The sequence below is a fragment of the Jaculus jaculus genome, chromosome 9 (genome assembly GCF_020740685.1).
Source record: "Jaculus jaculus isolate mJacJac1 chromosome 9, mJacJac1.mat.Y.cur, whole genome shotgun sequence".
Lineage (NCBI taxonomy): Eukaryota > Metazoa > Chordata > Mammalia > Rodentia > Dipodidae > Jaculus > Jaculus jaculus.
In genome coordinates, this window is record NC_059110.1 from 68,177,845 (window position 1) to 68,190,469 (window position 12,625).

General features: G+C 42.2%; 1 protein-coding gene across 2 annotated transcripts in view; it reads left to right on the plus strand.

Moving 5' to 3' along the window:
* Positions 1-9,462, plus strand: part of Fut10 (fucosyltransferase 10) — a 175,623-nt gene extending 166,161 nt beyond the window's left edge. Inside the window, exon 5 of one of the 2 annotated variants that reach the window (XM_045158681.1) lies at positions 6,531-9,462. In XM_045158681.1, coding sequence (XP_045014616.1) covers positions 6,531-6,764 — 234 coding nt within the window. In that variant the 3' untranslated portion in view covers positions 6,765-9,462. The remainder of the gene's footprint in view (positions 1-6,530) is intronic. The other variant, XM_045158682.1, reaches the window with a different exon arrangement.
* The last annotated feature ends 3,163 nt before the right edge of the window (positions 9,463-12,625 follow it).

Sequence of the window (12,625 nt, forward strand, 5' to 3'; positions counted from 1 at the left end):
AGATTTGCTTTGTGTCCTAATATCTGGTCTATTTTAGAGAATGTTCCATGTGCTGCTGAATAGAATGTATATTCTGCAGCCTTTGGATGAAATGTCCTGTATATATCTATTAGGTCCATTCCTTCTATGACCTAATTTAGTCCAGTTGCCTCTCTGTTTTTTTTTTTTTCCCGGGATGATCTGTCAGTTGATTAGAGTGGGGTGTTAAAGTCACCCACCACCACTGTGTTTGGTGTTATCTGTGACCTTAGTTCTAATAGTGTTTTTTTTTTTTTTTTGATGAATTTGGGAGCCCCCATGTTAGGTGCATACATGTTTAGGATTGTACTGTCCTCCTGTTGTAGTGTGCCCTTAATCAGTATAAAGTGACCTTCCTTATCTTTCTTGACTAACGTTGGACTAAAGTCTACCTTGTCTGATATTAGGATAGCAACCCCTGCTTGTTTTCTAGGCCCATTTGTTTGAAACACCGTCTTCCAACCTTTCACCCTAAGGTAATGTCTATCCTTTGTAGAAAGGTGAGTTTCTTGGAGACAACAAATTGTAGGATCCTGCTTTTTAACCCAGTCTGTGAATCTATGTCTTTTCGTTGGGGCATTGAGGCTGTTGATATTAAGAGATATTATTGAAAGGTGTGTATTTATGTTTGCCTTTTTTTTTTTTTTTTGTGGTTCCAGTTCTACCTGTGCTCTCTTCTGTTAACTAGTATTTGAGTATTGCTTGTTTTTTCTAGGTTCCTTATATGTGTGCTTTTCCTTTTCTTCAGCATGGAGGATTCTATCAAGTAATTTCTCTAGAGCTGGTTTTGTCTTCAAATACTCCTTTAACCTGCTTTTGTCATGGAATGTCCTTATTTCTCCGTCTATTTGAATGGATAACTTGGCAGGATAAAGTAACCTTGGTTGACAAATGTTATCTTTCAGAAACTGGAATATATCACCCCAAGCCCTTCCGGCTTTAAAAGTTTGTGCTGAATAATCTGCTGTAATCCTGATGGGCTTGCTTTTGTAGGTAACTTGATTTTTCTCTCTAACTGCTTTCAATATTTTTTCTTTGGTGTGTGTGTTTGGAAGTTTGATTATAATATGGCGAGGAGAGGTTCTTTGCAGGTTTTGTCTGGCTGGTGTTCTAAAGGTTTCCTGTATCTGCACTGGCACCTCTTTCCCAATTTTGGGGGAAATTTTCATCTATGATTTTGTTGAAGACCCCTACTATGCCTTTGGAGTGTAATTCTTCTCCTTCTACTATGCCCTGAATTCTTATATTGGCTCTTTTCATAGTGTCCTGAATATCTTGAAATTCCTACTGATACTTTTCTATAAGTTTGTATTTGTCTTTGTTCGACTGTATTAGATATGCCACCTGGTCTTCTAGCTTAGATATTCTGTCTTCTCCCTCATCCATCCTACTGGTGAGATTTTCTACAAAGTTTTTTATTTCATTAACTGTGTTCTTCATTGCTAATAATTCTGACTGGTTTTTCTTTATTATTTCTATTTCCTTATTTATGTCTTGTATTGCCTTCTTTATTTCATTAAATTGGTATCCTGTATCTTCTTTGATTCCTTTGATTTCCTCTTTGATTTCTTCTTTGATTGTTTTGATGTGTTCTTTGACCTCTTTGAACATATTTATAATCATTCTTTTGAACTCTTTCTCAGGCATTTCCTCTAACTCGTTCTCACTGGAGGACATTTCTGATGCATTAATGCTTTTAGGTGGATTTATATCGTCTTGCTTTTTAGTGTTTCTTGTGTTATAATGTATATATTTTTGCATCTTGGATTAAGTTAATACTTGGATTTTCTCGCTAGCTGGGTGTTCTTAGCTGTATCAATTGATTTGATGTTATATATTTTCAGGGTAGGAGCTTAAGGTGTTAGGTGTGGCTCTTAAGACTCTTAGAGTATCTACAAAGATGTTCTTAGGGGTTGAGTTTCCCTGCTATAGGAGTATTCAAGCCAGCTGAGTAGAATAAAATACAGGTAGATTATAATATTTAACTAAACACTGTACACATTCAATCAAAAACAGCCCCGAGTATGTATGCAAGAGTAGTTATTATAACGACCAGATCTTCTATCAACAAAGAGGTTAAGATTTCTGGTCTGTTGAGGGATCCAAGTCAGCTTGCGACCATGTGAGACCATTCCCTGGTACAATCCCAGTTACCTTGGATGATTGTGGTCTCAGTCAATTTGCTGCCTGGGTTGTCGGGCTGCTGTTCTGATTTCTGTAGCTGGGCACTGGCTTTTCCTGCGGGGCAAACTGAGCCTGGCAAGTGTGGCCCTGCAGATCAGCACCCCTGCTTTTGGAACTGCTGCTGTTCAAGCTGTTGTTGCTGGGTCTGTAGCCGCTGCTGCTGAAGGTGCTGCTGCTGGACCCACTGCTGGTGCTGCTGCCTCTGCTGCTGCTGTAGCTGCCACTGCTGGAGCCACCACTGCTGCTGAAGCTGCTGCTGCTGTGTCCACTGCTGCTGCTGCCACTGAAGCAGCTGCTGCGGGATCTGCTGCTGCTGCCCCTCCTGGGTCTGCTGCTGCTGTGTCTACCGCTGCTGCCACGACTGGAGCTGCTACTGCTTGGGCCGCTGTTACTGGTTCTGGAGCCACTGATGTTTCTGCCGAACTCTGCTCCTGCTTGGGTCCTGCTGCTGGCTCAAGTTGGCGTGGCCAGGTCCCAGGACTGCTGCTCTGTTCACCAGAGCTGGGCTCAGGCAGTGGGTGAGGGGAGGGAGCCGCAGCTGCTCTGGTTCTGGCTGCTCCACGTGTTCTTCTACCTCATGTTCTGCTCCTCCGTTGTTCACTGCCGCTCTCCCTTCATTTTTCCTGAGTTGCGGAGAGCGCCGGTGTGAGGGGAAGCTCCCACACCTGGCTTTTCCTGTGGCTGAAGCCGAGCCTGGCAGCTTTCTGGTGCGCCGCCGCTGCGGTGGTTGTCCGAGCTGTCAGAGCCACTTTTGCCGGCCTGTGCGGGCTCTGGATGCTCTTGATCTCTTCTACTTCTCTCGTGCTGCTTCAATTTCCTATACACCCCACTTTTTAGTAAAAGTTTGTATTTTGCTGAGTTTTTTTGGTCTTTTTTCCCCCCTAGGCTGCTTTGTCGTGGTACCTACGCCGCCATCTTAACCGGAAATCTCCTCTGATGCTATCACTTTTTAAAAGTCTTCTAAATATCTCATGTCCTTGCCAGTGTCTGTTGTTTATGTACATTTCTCAGATGTTTTATAGTTATGGCAACTTGCTCATAATAGGGTGGTTTGGGAGTTATAAATCTGAGTAGGACATATTGACTCTGAACCTAATTGCAGGGTCTGGTGGTTTGAGTCAGGCAGGTGTCTTCATAAATGTATGTGTTATGAGTTCTAGGTCCCCAGCTGGTGGCAGTTTTGGAATTGGAGCCTCCTGGAGGTGGTGTATTGTTGGGGGTGGTCTTATGGTTGTTACAGTCAGCTTTCCCTTGCCAGTGTTTGGCACACTTTCCTGCTGCTATTGTCTACCTTATGTTGACTAATGTCTAGCCTCTTCTCATGCCATTGACTTTCCTGCCATCAAAGCATTTCTCCTCCAGTCTCTAAGCCAAAATAAATCCTTTCCTCCCACAAGCTGCTCTTGGTCAGGTATTTTCTGACAGCAAAGTGAAGCTGACTGTAACAGTAAAATTCGTACCAGAGGAGTGGGCTCAATACTGTTAGAAACTTGACTTTGGTCTGTTGGAACTGATTTTGTGGAGGAAAGTAGAAGAAGTTGAAACCTTGGAGTTCAAATTGATGCCTTGCAGTGCAGTAAGTTCAGCTTGATGGACTATTGTGGTTAGAGTTGAAAGACCTGAATGCAGTAAGTACTATGAATTTTGAGGGTTGGCTTATGAGGGTAAGAAAGAACCTTGTTGGGACTGAGCTAGAAGCAATTTTTGTGAGAGACTTGTTGAATTCTGCTTGTGTCTTGCCTGCCTGTGTCCTGTGAACTTGTTCAGGGTGCGTTGCCTAGAAATGGACTGGTTTTAGCAGATGAATGTGGCACAGAAAAAAAATGAAATCTTCAGGCCAAAATTGCTGCCCATACAGCTTCAGTTGTTTGAGAGATTACAAACATTGAGATTGGGCCAGTTGATCTCTACTGGGACAACAGGCAGTATGCAGACTCCTTTGAAGGGGACTCATACTGAAGGAGTGTCCTGTTCTTCAAAGTCTGTTTTATTCACCTCTGGATTAACAGGTTGGTAGCCCACCTGGTACTATGGAGTATAACAAATGCAGGAAAGAGATAGTCATTGAATTTGCCACATAGATTTGTATTTTGGAAGTGTCCATGGGCAATGTGAAGCAGGCTTGTTGGATTACCTGTGTGGTGGCCCAATGGAACCATAAGGATGAACCATAGGTTGCAATGGAGACCTAGTGGAGATGCCAGGATTATGGGAATGGCTGCCAAGGTAAGCTGTCAGCACCAGATGAATTTTTCTGGGATTGTGAATTGCCTAGCTGGAGGGGTGGAATTGGAACTCCAGAGGCTCATCATTTATTAGAATTATTGGACTTGGAAACTTGTAACTGGTTAGAATTGTTGGACTTGGAGCGACACAGTTTGATGTTTTCCCTGTTTGTTTTAAATCTTTTATTGGTTGAAAATTTCTTTGCTATGCCAAATGCTGTCTTTTGCAGTGTGAATATTTATTCTGTGCCATCATCATCATCATTGTTTGGCATTACAGTTCAGTTAAAAGAACTTGGACTATGGGGATGTTCAAACATCATTGGGATTGTAAAAACTATGGAGACTTTTAATGTTGGACTGAGTGCATTGCATTCAACATCATGATGATTATAAGTTTATGTGGGCCAGGGGCAGAATGTGGTGGTATGCTTCAGGTATCCCCCATAAGCTTGTCTTCTGAATGCTAGTTCCCCAGCTGGAGGAAGTTTGGGAATTGGAGTCTCCTGGAGGTGATGTATTGTGGGGGGTGGCCTTATGGATGTTACAGTTAGTCCCTTTGCCAGTGTTTGGCACACTCTCCTGCTGCTGATGTCCACCTGATGTTGGCCAAGAGGTGATGTCCATCCTTTGCTCATGTCATCTGTATGCCCTGCCATCATGGAGCTTCCCCTCCAACATAAACCCTTTCCTCTAACAAGCTACTCTTGGTCAGGTGTTTTCTACCAGATAACTGCAACACAGGGTAATATTTCTTGGGTGTTTTCCAGGTAGATCATTTGAGTTAAACATATCCTATTCCCCAGAAAAGGATCCTTCATTGTACTGCTTGAATCATGAAGCCTTGCCTGCTACCATTGTGGGAGTGGGTTTCAGGAAGAAGGGAAGAGTTTCCATAACCAGCACCTCTATGCTCATTGGCCCTGTTCAGTGCAACACTGCCTGGAACACACAGATGGTGTAAAATAATGCTGGGTGAAAAAGTAGCAAGTACAGCAAGATATGTAATAGCATATAAGTCAATTAAAAATGAATATCTAGTTGACTAAATATGGTCTTCTCTGTTTATTTGGTGCAATGAAATGTAACAGATAACTTGAGTATGGGTAAAGTATCACTTATAACAAGACCGATTTTTAAATGTTTTTATATATTTGGAATTATTTAATTGGTTTTGCTGCAACAGAATTTTATCCTTGAGATAGTATTTGAATGTTGGCTTGAATAAAGGTTCATGAATTGCAAAAAATAAAGAAATTTAAAAAAGCAGTGTCTAGAAAATAAGAGCACATTTTATAAAAAGACATAAAAGTATCAAAAAGTATATTAAGCACATAAAAACATATTCCCCAGCTGGAGAGATGGCCATCTGTGTGAGAATTGCTGCTGCACAAGTATGAGGACCTGGGTTCAGTCCTCAGCACCCAGGTGGACAGCCAGGCCCAGCCTCACGTGCCCGGAACCCTAACGCTGAGGGGACAGAGACAGGAGGATTGCTTGGCTTCCTGGTCAGCTAGTCTAACTGAAAACCAGTGAGCTACAGGTTCAGTGACAGACTCTGTCTCAGGGAAATCAGGTGGAAGAGTGATAGAAGAGGACACTCAGTGTCTTCCTGTGGCTTCCAGTCATGTGCACAGGGCATGCATATTTAACACACGTCCATATGCCATAAACAGGTACACACCTAAACAAAAGTTTTCTTATGAGGAAGAGGGTAGAGTGCTGGCTGAAAATAAAACTAATAAGATAACAAATAAAAGAGAAAGGAAATCTTTAGAATCCGAGAGAATAGGTTCATCTTATGTATGCTAATAATAACTTGGAATTCCATTTCCCACCTCTGTAAAACGATGTAGTTGTATTTATTTCATTTGCTGGCCACAGAAATGAATGAGACAATATATAACAGTGCTTGGCAGTGTCCAGTACATGGAGTGGTGTCAGTATAGATGCTTTCTTTCCCTTCAACTTGTAAGCAATAGAACTGTGTAGATTATGCAAGAAAGGTATTTGCTTTACAGAAAGGTATGCTAAGTTCTAGTCTTGTGGGACAGAAACATGTTTCCTTATGGTCTAAGTTCTTTTTCCCTTCTCTCAATGCAGGGTTTACCACTCAAACGATGGAAGGCAGAGGCTATGCACTTGAGTTGCCCTGAGCCTACCACATTTACCTTCTCATCTCCAGTTCCTCTGGCTGGGCATGGCAGCTCATTGCGAGAGATATGGATCCCCAGCTTCCAGCAGTCAAAGAGAGAAGCCCAGGCACTGAGGTGGCTGGTTGATAGGAATAAAAATTTTTCATCTCAAGAGTTTTGGGCCCTAGTATTCAAGGCCTAATTTGAAATGGTACTGGAACGATACAGACTAAAACCTTCTTGAGGCTAATTTTCTTGGTTGCCTTAACATTTGAACCTAAGAGCAATTCTGCTCATGATCCTCTAGGAGAAGAATTAACTGCTGCAGTTCTCACAGTGATCCCTGTTGAGAAACAGGGATGAGTTATCCTTGGAGTGACCTCTATATTTTCATACTAAAAAAGCAGACTTTATGCATATTGGTTGCCTTCAGTTTACATATTTGGATGCATGTGTTTGCTACCTTCTGTAGAGATTCAACAAAATTTGAGCATTTTCCTTGTAGTGGAAGCTAAGGACCTTGCTGTAGGTTTTTGATACTCACCTCCCTGGAAGCAGCTTGTTGATATTTAGCAAGTGCAATATCTTGATACTGAGAATGAACGAAATGTATTAGAACTTGACAATGAGCAATCCCATCTATTGCTTTCCAGAGATGTAAGAGAAACTATGTCAGATTTCTCTGCTGTGTGCTGTCTGTCAAAAGGACACATGCATATCTCCCTTGCTCTCCATACATTTCTGTACACTTATCTGGCCTTGTTCCATGGCCTCATCTCATTTCCTGTCCAAGTGGAATGTCTTATAAGGCAGAACTCCTCTTTGTGTTCCCATCAGGGAAATGTCACCAATTGTACTTCATACAACTGAGCAGAACAATGAAGGCCATCAGGTTCAGGATGAGCAGCCACATGTTTGATCAAGATGAGAGTAGAACTGGAGGCCCAGGCCATCCTTTGGAGCTGATTATCTTTAGGACGTTGTGCAGCCTATTGCGGGGGACAGCCACAGACACTCGCCATGGGAGCATTTCCTACTTTCTGATCCTGTCACAGAGAAGGTGTTATAGTCTGATGTGGGCTGTGTACTGGAGCTCCAGGAAATCTAGAAGAAATAACTCTGCCCATCCTGTGAGATGCTGAGGAGCCTTCTAGACTACACAACAAGCTATTGCCAACTTATGGATTGGTCAAAGTTCTGTACTCTTCCCTGTGGAAAGACATATAACATGACTGCCTCGCTGGGAAGCCAGCAAATGAGAAGTGGAGACTAAATCCAGAACACTCTTAGAGCAAGCAGGGGTACCTTGTTGGTGGGAGAAGATAGCTCTGATGAGGTTCTACCTAGTTCCACACCTGTTGCTAACTAAATATGATTTTGGGTAAAGCTCCTCCCTGGGTCTTAGATTTCACAGTGAAAAAGAAGTGGTTGAGTTGGTCTTTGAAATTTTTGTCTGTATAACCTTCTTTAATTACTTGTCAGAATTTAAGAAATTTATTTTTGTAGGTGGTTTTGCAAAACAGCAATAAGCTAGTTTAACCATGCATTATTCAAGGAAGTATGTTCTTTGGAGGAATGAGTACGTATATTGTATAGTATTGGGAATGGAGAGGACTCAATTTCTTTCATTTTATCAGGTAATTTCAAAGCAGTAGAGGTTAGAAAGGGAGATGGTATAAGGCCAGGCTTTAAATTGTATACTTGATGAAAAGGATTTTCTGAACTTCTCAGCAGGAAGCCCAAACAATGATCTGTGCCTTTGCAGTCTAGCATAGTAGCCTCAGTTGCCTCCACAAGTGCCTTAAACAGGGTGCTTCCATGTGTGTTGTGCCCTAGATCTCAAGGTTTCCTGGTCGCTCGTGTTGTCATAGGTTTTTCCCAAGAGTTCATTGAAAAAAATTCTGTCTTAACTTTCCTGAAGAATATAGAAAAAAAAAAAAAAGTATTAGCAGTTTACCCCACTATGACAAGAAGGAGAGTAATGTTGCAATTTCTCACCCAAACAGTACAACTTTGGAAGTGCTGTTGTTGAAGAAGCCAGGATCATGGGCATAAACTTGGAGTGAAGATCCCCATGCTTTAGAGGGTATAGGTGAGCACATGATCTGTTCAGATGCAGCCCATGTTTCAGAAAGAGTTCCCTAGATTTATGAACCCCAAGGTTTGGGTTCTGTCATATCTTTAACAAAGAATTAATAAAGACAAACTCAACAAGGATAATTATGAATTACTAAGTTTATTGAGGAGACCATCACAAATTGTCAGGTTTAAGTGAAATTGAAGGTTTTTTCTTTTTTGAAAAACTGCAGTAGAGCTTGCATATGGACTTAAGAAAAATACTCATTTAAAGAGAAATTAGTATAAAGCTGCTGGCATGTGGTAAGTAGGATCTAGGAGCTTGTGTAGGGGAGACTTAGGAGGAACTGGCATGGCTTCTTCCAGGTGTTTTTACAGAAGAGGACAAACAGTGAGGCTCAAGGAAAAAGTGAGAGGCCAGATCAAAGCAGAGACAAAGAGATTTAGAGGAGAAATGAGTAATAAAAAGAGTTACACTTATGGTAACCCCAAGTTTAAAGAACTTACACAGGTAACAAGCATAGAGTGGTGACAGCACCCACTGATAGATCTGGGGTGTAAGGAAAATACACACGTGATAGATTCAGAAACCAGAGGAAAATCATGCATGTAGTCAAAGTAAGAAGTTACCCCAAACTATAAAGAAGAGGCAAGCAGACAACTTTCCCCAGACCAAGAAATATTTTTATGTGCTCCCCATTACTCAGACAGATTCAGCAAAGGAGCAGCCAGACTCACCTATGTCCCTGTGGCCTAGCAAAAAGAGGCAGAGCTAAGCAGCCCAACCATGAAAAAAAAAAAAAAAAGAAAGAAAAAAAAAAGGAGCAGAATTGAGTGGAGACTGTGGAGTTAGCACAGGAAGAAGACAGGAACCTTTATAGATAAGAGGAAGACCCATTGGTTGGTAGGTTTGGAGGGCAGATCCCAGAGCCAGCCCACCTGGGTCTCTGTCTAGGTATCATGCTAGACTGTGGGCAGCCAGGGCTCTGTAGATCAATCTTGATCTGACACCAGTTCTGTTTCTGCCAAGAATTCTGTTGTGTCAGGGCAAGATGGCATGTGGGGTGGTTTCTCCTGGTTCTCTCTTTGGACCTCATTCCCTAACTAAGACTGCCTTTAAAACGCTAGCTTTCTCGTACCCTCCTTCATTTGGACCAGGGACAGGCTACTAATAGTTTAAAATAGCGCTGGGACTATGTCCCAGTAGCTTCCATTTATAGTGGTAGAGATCCCCAAGAGTTCCCCCACCCTCACCCCAGTGATCAGTATCCAACAAGAACCTCCTGAGATGTCCCTTTATCTCTGCTAATGGAAGACACAGGGCTCCCTTTGTTGTGGAGGACTTATGTAACCTTTAATACTTGGGAAGGTTAGTGCCTTTACCAGATTCCTTAGTTGCAGAAAATTTTTATTATTCTGCTTTCTGTTCCTCATAACACTACCACAGACTGGGTAAGGGGTATGTGTGGGGTGAAGCAAAAATGCACTTGTGTGTGTAAGGCCAGAGATTGACAATGGATGCCTTCCTCAGTCACTTTTTACCTTTCACTAACTATGATCTCACCAATTTGGCTTCACTAGCTAGCTACTGAGCCCCAGGGATCTTCCTATCTCCACTGCCCCAGTGTTGGGATTATAGGCATGGATCATTATGCCTGGATTTTACCTGGGTGCTGGGGATCTGAACTCAGGTACTCAGGTTTGCATGGCAAGTACTTTATCCACTAGAACAATGCCTCAACTCCAAGAAGGCAAGTTTTGAAGAAAAAATAATTATTTTGGTTTGTGGCTCTGCTCCAAAGTGGAGGGTCTACATGTAATGACAGCCTTCTTTCTGCCACATTTGCTTTACATCTTTCTCTTTTAATATTTTGACATTCAAAAGTAAGTTGTAGGGCTGGAGAGATGGCTCAGTGGTAAAGGTGTTTGCCTGAAAAGCCTAGGAACCCAAGTTTGATTCCCCAGTATACATATAAGCCAGATGCACAGGGTGGCACATGCATCTGGAATTTGTCTGCAGTGGGTAGAGGCCCTGGTGTGCCCATTATCTCTCTCTATCTGCCTCTCATAAATAAATAAATAAATAAATAAATAAATAAATAAATAAATAAAGAAAGAAGTTGTAGACATTGGGACACTTCATCTCTCCATTTCTATGAAGGACATTTATTTTGGTTCCATCTGGGGCTCTACAACAAAATATCAGAAACTGGATTGCACATTAACAACATATTTACTCCTCATAGTTCTGGAGGGTGGAGTCTATTGTTAAAGTGAGATGTCAGCAGACCCAGGGTCTGGTGAGGGCTCACTTCTTGTCCTCACTTCTGGTATGCTGTAGCCTCACATACAAGGATTGATGATCTTTCTAGGGTCTCACTTATAAGATTATTAAACCCATTTGTGAGGGCTTTACCTGTATGACCTAACCATCTCCCAAAGGCTCCAAATGTGTAGCAATCAGCCTTATGTTGATGAGATGAACTTTCAAATCAGACACAGTTATGGAAGAAGGGATTTATTGAAGCTTACAGATTTGGGTGAAGTTCCATAATGGCAGAAGAAGCTGGCCCAACTTCATAGGTCCATGCGGAAAGAAAAGCCACCACCACCAGCACAAGCAAGCATATATAGAAACACCATGATGACAGAACTCAAGACACTTTGCATATCCTTAGCTAGAGATTCCAGATTCACCCCAAATACCCCTTAGGGCTAAACCATAGGTTCTGCCCATAGTGACACATCTGCACCCAGGCTGCTGGAGATCTAAATTACAAGCTTTAGTAAACTCCTGAATCTATTGGGGGCATCTATTCAAACCACCACAACATCCTAACATCATCTTAGCATCATTTTAAAGTATTTTAATATGTATTTATTTATTTGCAAGCAGACTCTTGCTACTGCAAAGGAACTCTAGATATCCCAGTTTGTGCATCTGACTTTACATGTACTGAGGAATAGAACTCAGGTTATTAGGTTTTTCAGATAAGTGCCTTAACCACTCAGCCATCTCTCCAGCCCATGTACTTTTCTTTACTTGGCAGCAACAGAGATACACACACACACCCACACATACACACAGAGGAGAAGAGAGAGAGAGAGAGAGAGACAGACAGACAGACACAAAACACTAGGTCTCCTGCTGCTGCAAACAAACTCCAGATGCATGTGCCACTTTGTGCATCTGGATTTATGTGAGTACTGCGGAACTGAACCTGGGCCTTTAGGCTTTGCAAGGAAGCACCTAACCTGAACCATCTCTCTAGCCCCTTGGTGGCATTTAATCAAAAGAATATTTGGAGACATTCACACTATCGTACTACTTTTGTAAAAATCATAATGCCATTATCACACCAAAGAAATAGAACACAAACACTATGATGTTATTTAATACACAGTTTGCATTCACAAATTCTAGTTACCGTATTGATGAATTTCTTTCTTAATTAGGGGGAAATGTATTTCAACTTGGAGGAAGGGAGAGGGCATTGTAGGTGTGAAGCCCAGTTACGACATTTTCAGAGAATTCTGTTTGTCCTTGGATTTGACAGACCAGGATGAAAGGGGGTGTTTCACATGGTTGGACTGTCCACACACTGCCATACACAATGTGATCTGGAGTGTGACATGCAGACATCCTCAGTGTCAAGCAGGCAGCTCTCCTGAGGTGAGATCTGTAGCTCCTGGGTAGAGCAGCCATGAACTACAAAGCTAACAGTTGTCTTTCCCTGGAACATCTTTGCCACTTGTGTCCATCCAAGGGAAGAGCATGGGATAGAAGGAGGTAAAGCATGGGTTTAACGCCTCAGTGACAGTGTCTCAGGGGCGCTGCATCAGGTCCAGGAGACTGAGTAATGAGATTAGAGACAAAATTCAAATCTTTGAGAAACCTGTGGTAGTGCGATAGATGGTGCAGGATTATTCTCAGTTACAGTGGTCTACATGTCAGCTGGGAGGAAGACAGTCAGCTACCCAGCTGTA